Genomic DNA, 15107 nt, shown 5'->3' on the forward strand with positions numbered 1-15107 from the left:
GGTTTAACGTGCCTCCAAACAATACCGCTTCCTGCGCAGGAAGTCTGGGTACAAAAAACCCAACAAAGACATCGTCCTGCCGCACATCATTCACTCCACCGGGGCAGCCAGGGAGGAGGGAGTGCAGATCCGAAGGGAAGGAGGTCAGCGGTGCAGGGAAGGGGACGGTGGCTGCCCGCAGATTTACATTTCTTTGCGTGGTTAAATTTAGGTGGTGGTTGGGAGGCAGAAAGCAAGCGGGGAAGGATTCTTCCAGGGGAGATGTAAAAACACCGCGGGTGAAAATGAGAGGCAGGAAAGGAGGGCTTTAATCCATCGGAGCATATGGAGGGATGGAGAAGGGCTTGCTGAACTCCCCTCCTGCAGGCGGGAGCTGTCTGTGCCTCCTGCCTCTGAGCCCATAGGGGACTCCCCAAAACCCACCCTCATTTAGGCATTTAGGTTGTATATAGCCTGCTCTTGGGAAGGCAATTTGGCCAGCCAGCGTCTCCAAAGCTGCTTGACCTCATGCACACACTTCTGCACACCTTGCCCTGGTGCATCCATCAGCCCTGTGTGATGGGGAGCTGAAACCAGTTACATCCCATGAGGACATTTAGCAGCAAATGTGACCTCAGCTGCAGCTGGTGAGCTTGGCCTCACCTTGGTGGGATCTTCATGTCTGGGCAGATCCCTCACACTTGGCCCAAGACTGCTCCAACACCGTTCAAGAGCTGAGCTAATTCCCAGCTGGGTTTTTCCTTCCAACCCCTTTTCCTATCTCTTCCACGCTGTGGGTATTTTTCTCACTCCGTAGCATTGACCTTCGACTACAGCGTCGCTGTGTAATGTCTACTGCAAACGTACCTAGAAAGCTAAGACAGCTTGACATAGTGCAATCCATAACACGGAGGCTGGATCCTGGCCTCAGCCGTATCCAACCAAATCAGAGGAGTTGCTCTGGGGTTTGTGGAGCTGCACTACCACGGGGAGGAAAATAAGGCTCAAGGAGATTCACACCAGCACAGTGGAGACCAGAGCCTGCCCCAGCCACCATAGGAGGACCCTAGGATGCTCCTTGTGGCTGGAGTTCAGAGTGGGATTAGGGGAGGTCTAGAGATCCATTTACTAATTGGGATGGTCGATCTAGGTGTGTGGTTGATACCAGACAAGAAGAAGCCAAGATGTCCTGTGTGTTTCAAGGATATGAAGGCGTCGATCAGAGCAATCAGAGTCCCATAGTTGGGGACAGTAGAGATTGCCCTCCTTCCTCCTAGGGGTACTGAAATGATTATTACAGGACCACAGGATGGCTGAGGTTGGAAGGGAACTCTGGAGATCGTGTCACCACTCCTCCTAACGCAGCCCAGCTGGCTTTCCTTGCCGTGCGGGAGCATTGCTGGCTCGTGTTCAACCCAAGGTCCTTCTCTGCAGAGCTGGTTGGACCCCAGCCTGTGCTGGTGACTGGGGTTGTTCCTCCCCAGCAGCAGGACTGTGCACTTCTCCTGGTTGAACTTCATGAGGTTCTCCGGTCAGTTGAGGTCCCTCTGGATGGCAGCACAGCTGTCGGCCGTGTCAGTCGCTGCTCCCGGTCTTGCATCTCCTGCCAACTGGTGGAGGGTGCACTCTGCCCCATCACCCAGGTCATTGATAAGGATAGCAGTTAAACAGTACTCACCCAGATAATGTTTAAACAATATTGCCTTGATTATGTTGAAGAGCATTGGCCCCAGTTATGCTCTGGCATGGCTGGGATTTAGAAATACCAAGATCCTGGCCCAGCACTGCTTTGAAGTGAAATGATTGATATTTTTTAACCCCTCATGTACCCTGGTGATGAGCGTGTTGGTGTTTTGCATGCTGCTTTTTTGCTTTGCAGAAGCGAAGCGCTAAAAGAAAATGAAAACCAGGAATAATTAATAATTGCTTATGTTGACCCTGCGCTTGCTGTGTGGGTGTTGCAAAGCACGACAGGATTTTGCTGTGCTGAGCAAGGCGAATTCAGGCAGATGAATGTAGCATTGTGCTGAATGATTTATTTTGGCAGGCGGATAAAGCAGACCTGACAGAATGACGAGTACCGCTACAAAGAGCAGCTACCTGGATCAGTCCCGGAAAGCATTCTGCAGGAACCCATTTCTCAGTATCAAGGTAAATACCCCCTGCTTTCTATACCCCCATGCCCACCCCCCCCCTTGGATTACCTGCCTGGTAAAGAGGAGTTTAGCTTTCTGCAGAAGGCATTGATGGAATTTCTGGTTACAAAACGTATTTGGAAAACACTCCAGGTGCTCCGTACAGCAGAAGTGCCATTGGCTGTGCAGCCGGATCCGTCCAAAAGCAAGCTGTGGGACAGCGATGTTGCAATGCAAGTTTAACTTTCAGCTTCTGCGGTATTAAACTTCTGTCAGTGAAAGTCCCAGAGCCCAAAGCAAACCTTCAAGAGAAACAAATCCCAGATCTTAAAGCAGCTATGAGCCTCAGTCTTCATGAAAATATTTTTTGTATGATATCCATGATAAATGCATGCTTGTAATGGGGACAGCAAAGGTGGAGGAAAGGGGGAATCGGTGCTTGCTCTTGGAGCTCGGCACAGAGCAGCCTGCAAAGCTTTGGGTATTAGCCCCCATTTAGGCAAGGAATGGCATCTAGCTGGCTTAAACCCTGCCCTTGCTTGAATTTATTCATTATATCTCCTAAGCAATGATTCAGGCCACCCGCCCTGCAATGCCGCCTGACCCTGGTGTAAGTTCACCCAGCTCCTCTTGTTTTGCTGTTGGGTATCTGGGGGCATGCAGGGAGATGGTTCCTCCATACCTCCACCCAAGAGCTCTGCCAGGTCCAGCGCAGGCAACCAGATGAGTGGACTTCATTAAGCCCTTTGGAGAAGCCCCAGAAGTTGGTTGTGGTGGGGATGGCAGGAGGTCGTGGTCACTTCTGCACAGCAGTCTGATGGTCAGAGGGTTGCCCAGGGAAGGCAGCGGACCGGCTCAACTTGCCAACACGGGTGTGAAGCCACGTCTCCTCTTTCCTGGAGCACCCAAACTGCTGAGCCATGGGGAACCCAGGGTGAAGGTCCCCTTTTGTCCCTTTCTCAAAGCTGGGAAGATGCATGAGGCTGCATGCACTAGAAGCTGAGATCTTCTGGTAGTGGGGCCAGTGCTAGCTGTGTGGGGTTAGCACGCTGATCCTGAGCTTGCCTGCAGATATTCATGGCCTCTCACCTCCTGCCCATGGCTGTGTTGGCACCAGAGGGGCTCCTCAGCTCATTATTTGCAAAGATGTTTGCAGAGCCAGTTGTTGTTTGCAGAGGAGGACCCGTGATCCTTGGCTCATGGAGGTGGTGAGGAATCCTTTTCTCTCTGTATAGTGCTAATGGCATTTTTAAAAAATCCCATGTAACGATTATGATCACAACACTGCTGGTCCGCTACAAGATATTACTGGACAAGTGTAGCAACACTTAAAAGAAAAAAGGTGTAAACATTCAGATAAGACAAGCATCTGCAAAGTGGAAGTAATAGTCAATGCTGACCACGGTATTGTTGGAAAAAGCGAGTTCTCAGCTTGCATCAGAATCAAGTTGATATTTCCATCTTCTTTTCTACAAAAAGGACATTTTGGAAATTTTATGCTCTTTTCTTACACATCACAAGGAAGCAGGAAACTAAAGCTAAGCCAACTGTTGGTCTAGCTGGATGACAATCGCTATGTTCAGTGGAGCATGTCGTTTGGCTTGTGAGCACCAACATTCAAGATGCTCGTGTTTAAACAAACAGATGACAGGTACGGAGCGTTTTGCTATGGGAATAGGCTACGGCGAAGTGGCAGCTGGAGACACAGGGGTCTGGGGGAGCCCAAGGTGGTATGATGTGGGAGCAGATCAAAAACTGCTGGGTGAATAAACGGAGAACAAGGTGGAAAATGCTTTTTCTGTTATTATGCAGCCACAGGTTTGGGGATTTTCTTTGTACACATGCGGTATGCACATACATGATTTCACATGAGCTTTTCTTAACATGTCACTGCAAGGACATGCGGGAAATGATGGTTTCATTTACTTAGGAGAGTTGGTAGTGGCTTGGTAAGTTGGGAGATCAGATTCCTCATTCTCTCTCTGTTGTCTTTTCATTCAATTTTAACGTAAACCAGAGCCAGTCACATAAACCTTGCTTCTTCAAAGTCTTATGGCAAGGCAATGCTCTAAGTGTCCTGCTGGACTCAGTGCAACCTCAGGTCCTCTCCACCTGAGCGTTTGAATCATGGAGTCATAGAATCATAGAATACCAGGTTGGAAGGGACCTCAAGGATCATCTGGTCCAACCTTTCTAGGCAAGAGCACAGTCTAGATGAGGTGGCCCAGCTCCAGGTCCAGCTGAGTCTTAAATGTGTTCAGCGTAGCAGAGCCAACCCCTTCCCTGGGGAGATTATTCCCATGATTGACTGTTCTCATGGTGAAAAATTCACCTCTCGTGTCCCATCGGAATCTCCCTGGGAGTAACTTGTACCCGTTACCCCTTGTCCTCACCATGGGACTCCTTGTAAAAAGGGAGTCTCCATCTGCTTTGTAGCTCCCCTTTAAGCACTGGAGCTCTTTGCAGAACCAGGGGCTGGTTCATTCTCCTTTGGTTGAATCGTTTGCACCTTATCAATAGTGGCAGCACTATCACCGATTTAATGATACTTTCAGAGTAGCTGGAAGACAATTATCCGACTCATTAGAGAGTCTCACTAGGTTGTAGAGCAAAAGATGACAGCCAGCGTTAAAGGTTTAAGATTTCTCTGTCACTTTTGTGGGGAAGATTTTAGGTTTGGGTTTGTTTTTTTTTTACAAATGCTGGTAATTTAATCACCCTCATCCCTGGTGGCAGAGGGGAAATGAGCTCAGAAGTCACCAGAGGCTGGAGGCACAGGAGAGGGGAGAGCTCGGTGCCATACAGTCCTGAGGTTTCTCCCCCAATCCTCTTTTCAGTCCATTCAGCTCTAGGGTTTTTTTACATGTCAGCAAGGTTATCTTTAAAAATAAAATCCCTTTGATTTTTCCTTGCGGAGAAATTTTAAAGGGGTTTGAAACTTCAAAGATTAAAGCCGCTGAGGTGCAAAGTCAGCTCGGGTCTGTGAGCAGAATCAACATGTGTTTCGCTGAGCGAAGGTGTCTGTGAAGGTAGATGTAGAGGAAACTCTTCATGGAGAATATTGCAGGCCAGACCTGGGCAGGGCAACGGGCAGCTCTGCAACTGCCCGTGGTTGGTAGGGTCTGCTGCTTTCTGAAGGGTCCCCGGAGCCCACCCTGAGAAGGGCAGAAAGTGAGGGATTTTGGTGGAGACCATTTCTGCTCCTGATGTACGCCCTACTGCTGAATTTCTGCTGGGAAGGCTCAGCAGAGAAACCCTGACTGATCCCTCCAGGTCAGAGCAGCGTTGCAGGAGGCTGCAGGGATGACTGCAATCGCAGCAGGCTGGGACCAAACTCGCTGAAGCCGTTGCCAGGCATTAGCCTGGCATTGCCAGGCGTTATCCTGCCTGCAGCCCACAGCCAAGGAGAGCAAATCCTCTTTTCCAATTCCATGTTTCAAATTAAACTTCTGAAAGACTTGTTTTTACCCCAAAGGCAGAGCTGACCTGACCATGCATGTCACCAAGCACGCAACTATACTCAGTACAGGATGTTTTCCCTAGATCTCTTTTTTTGGGGGTTTTGTTTGGTTTTTTTTGCTTTCAAGAAGTTAGGTCACCCTGTCCGGTTTCTAAATGACTTGCTCAGAAAACATAACTTCAAGTCCAGGGTTTGAATGATTCTTGCAGAAACACAAAATCATTGCACAATGTGGTTTATGCGTTTGAAGTGGCTGAAGGACCAAAAGTCACAGCATTGCAATTTTTATATATATATCTCTACAGAGAGAGAGCGTGACACGAAAACTAGTTGCCACGTGTCAAAAGGCAACTGAGAAGCATAACTCAAAATTGTCCTTCTGGGGAATGCTCCTAGCGCTAATGAGCCTTTAAGATACCTGGTATGAATTCCTGCAGTCCATCAGAGCAGATTGAATCAGGTCTGCTGCTGCTTCCAGTGAAGTGAAATATCTTTTCTTGGCTTCAAGGAGCGTTTTGCATCCCACGCCGGACACATGAGTTGGGAAGAGCAGTTCTGCTGAAGAGCTGCTTATGCAAAGACATGGAGAAAGAGTTTGGGATCCTCTGATGGAGGCTGCTACAGAAGGAGAAACTTTTTTGGAAAGGCTATGTGTGTGTTACAGCAGCAGTTCACCTGCAGATGAAGAAGCAGCAGACGGAGAGCAATGGCTTGCTGGGCAGTAAAGCATAGTCCATAGCGTGATCTGTTGTAGTCAATGTAAAGAGGTTTTGGCCAATAAAACTGGGATATCTGGAAGACCTGAAAGGCCACTTGGACATTTGAAGATTGTGGTTGCTAATGCAATCACTGCTGGGTTGTCTGAGGTGCACGTGTTTTGAGGCATTGTGCCAGCGGCAAGGTTGGTGAAACCCCTCTCGGTAGGGACAGGCGTGGGAAGGTGAGTGGCCCCAGGGGGATGCCATGGTCCCACAGCCGCGTGTTTCCCATCCCTGCCAGACCCTGCCCGTTGCCATCCTGCACCTTGAGGACATGCACAACGACCTTCATGCCTCAGAGGTGGCTTCCAGGTTCGTTTGCAGACACGGCTGTGGATCCAACACCCCTCCTCAAGGGATGGCGGGCACGTGCCCACTTCCTAAGGCTGTCAAGGATCTGGCTGAGGACATTCACCCTCTGTGCGAGCTTCAGCCCTTGATGTTTTCTGCTCTGTGCTTTACTTCAAGAACAAACTAGAGCTGTCCCTGCCCCAAGTCTTTATTACAAGTGGTTCTGTGCAGAGGTAGGGACTTGTGCCCAATTACACGGAACTGATTTTGATCAAACCGGAACAAGCTGATTCCTCCCAAACCCGTTTTCTCCTCTCTGTAAACACAGCCCAGTGCACGGGATTTTGTCACGTGCTAAGGCACAAAACCCTTTCTTAAAATAGGAGCAAAAGTCTCCCAAACACATGGAAACAGCGTGATAGGGACTTCCCTGTGACAACTGGAGCAAGACTGTGTGTGCAGTTTTCAGAGCCCTTACATGGAGGATTTGTTGCCAAACTGCATGATCAACACTAGAAACACAGTGGAAGCTGTGTAAGAAGTTTTTTTCCAGACCACTGACAGAGGAGATATTGCTGTTTAATCCCCGGTTCTGCAATTTATTGGCTGCTTGGGATTGAGTACATCTCTCTGTTCTCTTACATGTGCGAAGTGGGAGCAGCAATACCTCGCTGACGCAATGCAAGGCTTAGTAGAGCAAAGCCTGCAAAAATGTATTCAAAAATACAGAGAAAAGCAGAGAAGCAGTGAGTTCCTCCGAGAGTGCACGATTGCAGAGAAGCTCCTCGTTCAATGTGTGGTAGAGCGGAGACGTACTCATCCCAGTGCTGGTTGTGAAGGGTGTAGACATTGGGTTGGGATGTCGTTGCCTGTGGGTGAAGACCTGGCAGGGATGCTGCTCTTCCCTCTGGGGCACTAGGAAGATGTCTCGGGCGCTGTCCATGCCTCACTGGTGGTGGGAAGTGGCGGTGGCACATCTCTGGAGGAGGAAGGTTGCTCTACACCCTGGCACTGCAAGGGGGTTGTTTTTGGCAGGGGTGCATCAGTACCAAGCACCTTCTGTCCCTGGTCTACTGTGATATTCGGTATTATCTCAACACAGAGCCTGAGCAGGTTCTTATAATCATGCTTCACAGAGGTTTATTAAAAAAAGACCATTAAAAAACTCTCCCTTCCTTCCTCCTCAGCCTACACAAGTGCTTGTTTGGATTCTCTGAGTTGTTTTAAATCTACTGATGTAGAGGGGAAAGGATGTGAGCGTGGCTTGGCCCATAATGGGAAAGAGGTGCCAGACAGCTGGGCTTGGGGATGCTTTTGGGAGCATCCAGCTCTGGGGCTGCTCCTGTCTTTCCATGACTGCAACCTGCTGTCGGGGCCTGGGTCTTGGGAAAAGGCTGGTGTCTGCAGACTCAGGTCACCTTCTGATCTTCTGCTCCCCATCAGACCCAGTCTAGGTGTGGAGGGACCCCAGCCTCAAGTCCTTGGGAAAAGTAACTAGATGGCACAGAAAGATGATGCAGAGGATCTGCCTGCCCTGTGGCATGGGCTGTCTCCCAGATCCAGCTGAGAAAGGCACAGGGTGGCAGCTGAGTCTGCCTGTGGTCATCCCTGCACCAAATATCATGGGAGGTCCCAGAGGAGCCCTGTGATAGACACACTGCTGGGGCTCGACCACCCACCACCATCATCACAGCTACAACGGGGCAAACTGGAAATCACAGGCTAGCAATTACCAGCTCTCTATTTCTCACTCATTAAAATATTCCCCAGCCTAAATATGCCCCGTGGTTAGGGTGGTTGCCCGCAATGACTCCCTGAGGAGCAAGAAGGAGACTTGGCCTTGCAGAGCTTTAATTGCAAGACCTCCCACTTTGCTACCTTAAGGAAAGTAAATCACCATCGTGGCGAAGTGGGAAACACAGAAAGCCTGGCAGATCCTGCAAAAAGCTGAGTTTTTCTGTGACGTTTCCCTAGAACTAGTTGACTTACAATCGCTGCAGACGTTGGAGAAAATGCAAGCAATGGTCTTCACATTCCTGTTTATTTCTTCCTTCTGAACTATTTCCATCGTGATTTTGACTTTCTAAATGTTCCCCTGCTTGCTCTGGGGTTCTGACTTGTGTCTAAAAACCTCTGTGCAGCAACTAGTGCAGTTCCCATCTGGGTATCCAAGTTTTTGTAAATCTCTTGGTCTTTGCTCTTTCAACACACATGGTCCAGAAATGTTAGATGTTGGCCCTTTAATGTGTTTGGTTGTCAGCAGTCATTTTCAAAAAGGCATGTGTTGAAGAAAAAAGATTGAAATGTTTAATTAAAAACTGCTATCGATAGCTTGATCTTAGGAAGCTCTGCCAGGCAGTCCGTGGGGATTTCCTTCCCTTCGTTTCATCTTGCTGTTTGCACTGTGGTCAGATGCCTTTGCAGCTCTTTCGCCGCCCCGGCTGCCTCGGTGGGACACGGTGCATATCTGAGGGCTCTTCTGGGCTCTCTTTAACCACCCCACCAGCCCCTGGCGTTACCCAGGCCCCCTGTCCTCTGCCTCTGGTTTCCTTAAGCTGCTGCAATCCCCTTGGGATGTCCTGCCACCAATGATGTCCTCATACCCTTGCATTGACCCAGGCTTTTGCTCTTCTCCCTGTTCCCCAGTACCAGCAGTACTGCTTTTCTATTGCAGAAAAGGGAAAGATAAGCCTATAAAAATGCACTGCAGATTTCAGTGAAGGAGCTCTCTGCACTCCAAGTCTGGATGTTCATCCCGTGAAGTCCTGCTCTCCAGGCTGTGGCGTGGATGGCATCCCCCAAACCCGAGCAGACTGTGGGGACACAGGTGGTTGTTTCTTTGGGGGTTGCAGAAAGTGCAGGATCCTTCTTCCAGTCTAGGGTTTTGGTCTTGATGACCGGAGCTGCAAATAGCAGCTTGCTGGGAGAAAATCAAAACCATTTCATGATGAACATCGTGGTGCGGCTGCGTTCCTGGGCACATCCCAAAGGCAGGACCGAGCCTGCCCTGCACCTTCACCCCAGCACAGGCTGGGGGAGCATGGCTGTGCACGTTGATGCCGGTCCCCGGATCAGTTCCTCCAGGGATGGAGGGGGGCATTTTGTGTACCGAGATCTCGAGCAGACCTCAGCATTACAGCTCATCTGGCCGTACCTCTGAATTATCCCCCACTCCATGACTTGGCCTTGGGCCAGCTACTACTTTGCTGAAGACCTGAGTAGCTGAGGCCTGGGGACCATTCCCAGCAAGCATTTTGAGTGAAACCTCCCTGCTTTGAAGGCTCAGTGAGTTTGGTAGGATGGATGCAGGCTATCCTGTTCCCACTGGCCTTGGCATCAGAGAATGGCCCCCGGCCTCTTTCATTTACAAGTACAGACTCAACCTTTGGGACTCGACCAAAACGAGGCTTACAGCCATGCATGCGAATGGAGGACACCTGAATCATGGCTCTTGGTGTCACACCCCTCTTTCAGGCCCACATTAGGCTTGTAATGTGGACAGGATTCACAGCCTGTGCTTTGAGAGGGTGGAAAGGAATGCTCTAGGTTGGCAGGTTTGTTTCCCGGCAGCTGATAAGCAGACATAATTTGATTTCAGTGTCTTGCCTTCATTCTTAACAACACTGCTGGCTGCTGCTTCTCCCTCCTTTTGCTGGGAGTATGAAGAAGCAGGCTCTGCTGGCAGGGAAGGATTTAGATGAAAGCAGGCTTTGTAGGGTTAGCCCTGCTATCTCCTGGGACAGGAGAAGCGCACGTGGGTGTGCATGTCCATATGACCTCTGGCAGCTTGGAGATGCTGTAGGCATTTGTGCCCTTTGGCTCTCGAGCAGAGCTGAGCTTATGCTCTGCAGCAGCTGGTCCTCAGGGAAATCCCTCCCTCTGTTTACGAGGGTCACGCTGCTGTCAGTAATGGTCTCTCCTTCCAGGCACAAGGAGCATCTTCCGGACCATAGAAATTAGAGAGCCAGGTGTCTCGATCAGATACAGAAATGTAAACAAGTGATTTTTTCTGTAGGACAAAATGCAGCGTTGTGTGTGCAGCCAAAGACAACGCAGGCCATCTTTCTCTCCAGCAGATCTCAAGTCCGTGTGTCTGTTCCTTCTTTTCATGGCAGATCACCAGCCGTGCTGTGATCTGATGGCTAACAGCAAACAGCCCCTGGAGCCAGAAGAACCGGGGTCCCTGCCCGGTGTTGACACCAAGCCACTGCAAGTCCTTTGCAGGGCCATCTCGCTTTTCTGTGCTTTAGTCTGCCCAGATAGGGGAGAACAAAATAGCAGATTCCCAACCCATTTTGACCTTCTGTGCTGAAGAGGATGCGGGGCAGTGGCTGCTGATGTAAACCAACGTGCTGGGAAGGTCCTGGATTTGCACAGCCATTGGGCTCTGTGTTATGGATGTCTGGAAAAAATGAATCTGGCCTCAACATTTCCATCTGAACTCATGGATTCAGGAAACAGTGCCTGGACTTGGCCAGGAGTTTTAGCAAAGCTGACTCTGGGAAAGTTTTCCTTTGGCTGGGTGACATTTTCCTAGCCCAAACACATTGCACCCCTCAGTGGTGACATGAGCGTGGAAGGGGGAAGGTGCTGGATTGCATCCTGCTTTGCCTGATGCCAAGGCATCACTTCTGGTGGTGGTACCCATACCCCGGTGCTCCAGCTCTCAGGGAAATGAGGGGGCTTGACCATCCTTTTCCCCTTTTTGTGCTGCAAATAGTCCTTCTGCTTACAGAGCAGTCCAGTTAGGCCGTGATGCCACTGCAGCCCTGGATGAGAACGAGACATAGCAGAAACCCAGGCCAGGCTGAGCAGCTCCTCCAGGCGAGACTCCTGCCTGGTGGGAGTTGGCTGCAAAACAGGCAGAGCCGGAGCAATGTCCTGCTCTGGCCAGCGACTGGGGAAACACCTGCCAAAAGCAGCACTCTGTGGCTTTGGGCAGCATCCGAGGCAGAGGGCATCAGCTTTGGAAGGACCCAGGAATATCCAGCCCCTCCTGCAGTGAGATGAGCGCTCCATCTCCTTAGGGTATGCGACCATTTGGGTTGGTTAGTTTGTTTTAACTCATTTGGGGACTGGAAGGATGCTTGTGGAGAGCCATGTGGCAGCAGAGAAGGAGGTGGCTTGCCAGCTCCTTTCCTTTGCTGAGTACTTTGCAGACCTGTGGATGAAGGGGAGGTGGTTTCCATCCCTCCTGGGACAGTCCATTCGGCACTTGCAAAATGCTTCTGCGTGAGGAGCAGGAAGATGGATGCTGCTCTCGGTAATGGCGGGGCAGTTCGAGCCACATGTTCATCTGGGCAGCCGAGCACCAGTACGTCCCAAACTCTGGAAGAGATCAGGTCAGATGATTTTCTGGGAGCTGATGGTCTTTGACAAGGTTTCCTTCTGGAAGTGGAGATGAATCATCACATTTTCCAAAAGGAGATACATCCTTTACATCCAGAAGGAAAGGAAAACAGAAAGTCTGAATTATTCTCCCTGACCTGTGTTGCTGTGTTCAGAAAGGCTCGTTCCTGTCCCAGAAGAGCTCCTGCCAGCACTGGGGATGGCTGCCTGCCTCGGGCTGGACGGGAGCGGCGAGGTTGTGCAACCTTCCACTTCTGCTGCTGGATCCCTGGGCCAAGGCCAACACAAACTAGCAGAATCCCAAGTGCAGCGATCTCTTTATCCAAAGCCACTTTCAGCTGAAGAAACTACGCTCTCCTTGCAAATACTAACCCTACTGTCATTTTTGGCAGAGAACTGTTTAATGGCCCTGACCTAATTTCCCGACTGATGGCGGGAGGGAGGGTAATATTTCAAAGGCTCGTGGTCGAAGGTTCCTGTTCAATAATCACACCTTTGTGTAGGAGATGCAGTTTGTTATGTTGCAGCTTGCAGTAACCATGCTGGATGCTCTCTTTTTGTGTTGGCAGTTCTTCGTTTTCTGCCACGGGCTCCTGCAGCTCTCCCAGCTTCTGGTCTCCGGCTATCTGAAGAGCTCCATCTCAACCATCGAGAGACGATATGGCCTCTCCAGCCAGACGTCAGGGCTGCTCGCTTCCTTCAATGAGGTGAAAACCAGCTTGCTTCTCCTAGTCTACCTGGTGAACGCTCTCCCCATGCTCCTGTCATTCCCTTGTGAGACCTCCCGGTCTGTGTGTCCTGCTGCAGGTTGGAAACACGTTGCTGATCGTCTTCATAAGTTATTTTGGGAGCCGAGTGCACAGACCCCGTTTCATCGGCTGCGGTGCCATCCTCGTCTCCTTGGCTGGGTTCCTCATGTCTCTCCCCCACTTCATAACTGGACCCTACGAGTATGACCAATCCGTTGCCAGTAGGTACCCTAGGAACGTATTTTATGCCTTTTGGGACAGATAAAGGACATGACCTTCCCTCAAGGGGTTGGGAGCTGCAAGAGGCAACAGCTGATGGTGGGAAGCAGACCCAGGGGACAGCTGGAACCACAGGAAAGGGCATGAAAACCGTCAAAACATAGGCTGTCCCTCTGATTCCCCTTGTCTTCTGCACATCCACGCAGCAGACAAACACCGGGTAGCAGGAAGGTCTTCCCCAGCCATCGGGGCTCTCATCTTCCATGTGTTGAACCAAGTTGCCCTCATGCACATGAACTGCTCCCTTATTTTCATAATGCAGATAAGATAAGGTCTCATGAACGTTAAGATAAGGTCTCTAAGCCCTTTACGGGAAGGAAACAAGAGGTATGGGAAGGAACTTGATTCAACCCAATGGGGCAGCTTTGGGGGTGAAACGCTGTTGTCTGCAATGGGGGAGCATTGGTTGCACACCTTACTTCTGCTTGTGGGGTACCTCACCCGTCTTCCCGTGCCTAACTGAGCTGTCTTTGAGGGAATGCTTTGAGGTTTTAGACCCTACTAGAAAATCAAGCTCCTGTGAGAAACACGCAGGTGTAAATCACTCATGGAGGTGCAGGACAGTGTGGATTTTGGATTTTCTCCCTGAAGGAAGGTGAAGAGATGAGAAAAGAAAGAAATGAGAAACCCACTCTTTCGTTACCTTCCCAAATCCTGCCATGAAGGTCCAGCAAATGTTTTAGAAACCTCCACTAAACAGCTTTTCTCTGGCTCATCAGAGAGAGCGCAGCTGGCTCACACAGCTGCAGCCACCAAAGGAAGACTTAATAGGTGAATAATTCATGGATGCAAAGAGGGGTCAGGTGCTAACGACAGTTTGGAAACAATTAGCCATGCATTTCAGGAGTGCTGGTGCAGGTGGCCCTGTGTCAAGCACTCACAGTTGCACATGATTTGGGGCATAACCATGGAAATCCTGCTATAAACACCACCACCCCCTCCCCCAGTGTTTTAAGGAAGATAAGGGTGCTAGAATCAGCACTTTCACTTAGGCAGCTTTGTAATCCATTTCTGGGTAAAATGAGTTCTCATTTCCTGAGTAGCTATTCACAAAATCTGCAGTTTTGCTTACTTACCTTTATTGCTAGATCTATCAAAGGTCCTGGAAGTGATCTCAGCTCTGCTTTTTCCATGGAGATGGCTTTTCATGGCACGTGCATCCATCTCACTGTGAACATCTGCACAGTAATATTTGCACTTTCTCTGCATTTTCTTCCACTGACGTTTCTCTTCTGACATCTACTGAGTGCATATCTACGTGCTTGCTGCTATCTTAGGGAAGCGCTTTCTCCAGTCTGAGCCCCTTAGACCTGCTTCCCCTTGTCATCGCAGGCATGTTCAGCAACACCACCGACCTGTGTGAGCCCGGGGTGCCGAGGTCCCAGGGGAACCTCAGCGATGCCGGCTGCACCCCTCACGCCGCCAGGGAGAACCACGAGGTTCTCCTCGTCATGTTTGTCGCCCAGGCGCTGCTGGGCATCGGTGGCGTCCCCATCCAGCCCTTTGGGATCTCCTACATCGACGACTTCGCCAGTGAGAGGAACTCCCCCCTCTATTTGGGTAAGGCTGGGGCTGCTGTGGGAAGAGGGGAAACCAGAATTAGCCCTCCATAGGAAGGCCAGACAGTACTAATTTGCATTAATGAGAGCAGTTTGCTGCAGCCCTTCTGCTCTACCCAGTGCTAGGAAGGTTTCTGCAAAATAATTTGTCTGCTTCAAGCTTGGACAAACTGCAGACAGACCAGGAGTGCTGGAAAACATGATTTTGGGGAGATGCTGGGATTTTTGGCCTGAGAATGACAAGCTGGAGGGGGACACAACTTTGTCCTCCTCCAAAAAAGCTTCAACAACGAGAACAGGAATAATTTGGTCTCCATGTTCACAGGAGGCAGCTATGGGCTCAAGATGCAGTGATGAAGACCTTATTTAGATATAGGGAAAATTATAGGAAGCTAAAAAGACAGGATCAGCCATCTGGGAGGTGGGCAAGTATCCTTCAGGGGAGGGGGTGCTGGAGAACAGCTTGGGCCCACAGCTGCGAGGGATGTCCCAGGGTGGTGGGATGGACAAGATGGTCCTTGCAGGTCCTTCTAGCCCTTTTCCAGCTG

General features: G+C 50.2%; 1 protein-coding gene across 1 annotated transcript in view; it reads left to right on the plus strand.

Annotated features, from left to right (window-relative positions):
• Window positions 1-15107, plus strand: part of SLCO2B1 (solute carrier organic anion transporter family member 2B1) — a 60831-nt gene that overhangs the window by 11836 nt on the left and 33888 nt on the right. The window contains exons 2-5 of the mRNA XM_082337846.1: window positions 2027-2130; window positions 12542-12679; window positions 12780-12942; window positions 14333-14560. Coding sequence (XP_082193972.1) covers window positions 2050-2130; window positions 12542-12679; window positions 12780-12942; window positions 14333-14560 — 610 coding nt within the window. The 5' untranslated portion in view covers window positions 2027-2049. The remainder of the gene's footprint in view (window positions 1-2026; window positions 2131-12541; window positions 12680-12779; window positions 12943-14332; window positions 14561-15107) is intronic.

This window comes from Platalea leucorodia, assembly GCF_965183815.1.
Source record: "Platalea leucorodia genome assembly, chromosome: 2".
Lineage (NCBI taxonomy): Eukaryota > Metazoa > Chordata > Aves > Pelecaniformes > Threskiornithidae > Platalea > Platalea leucorodia.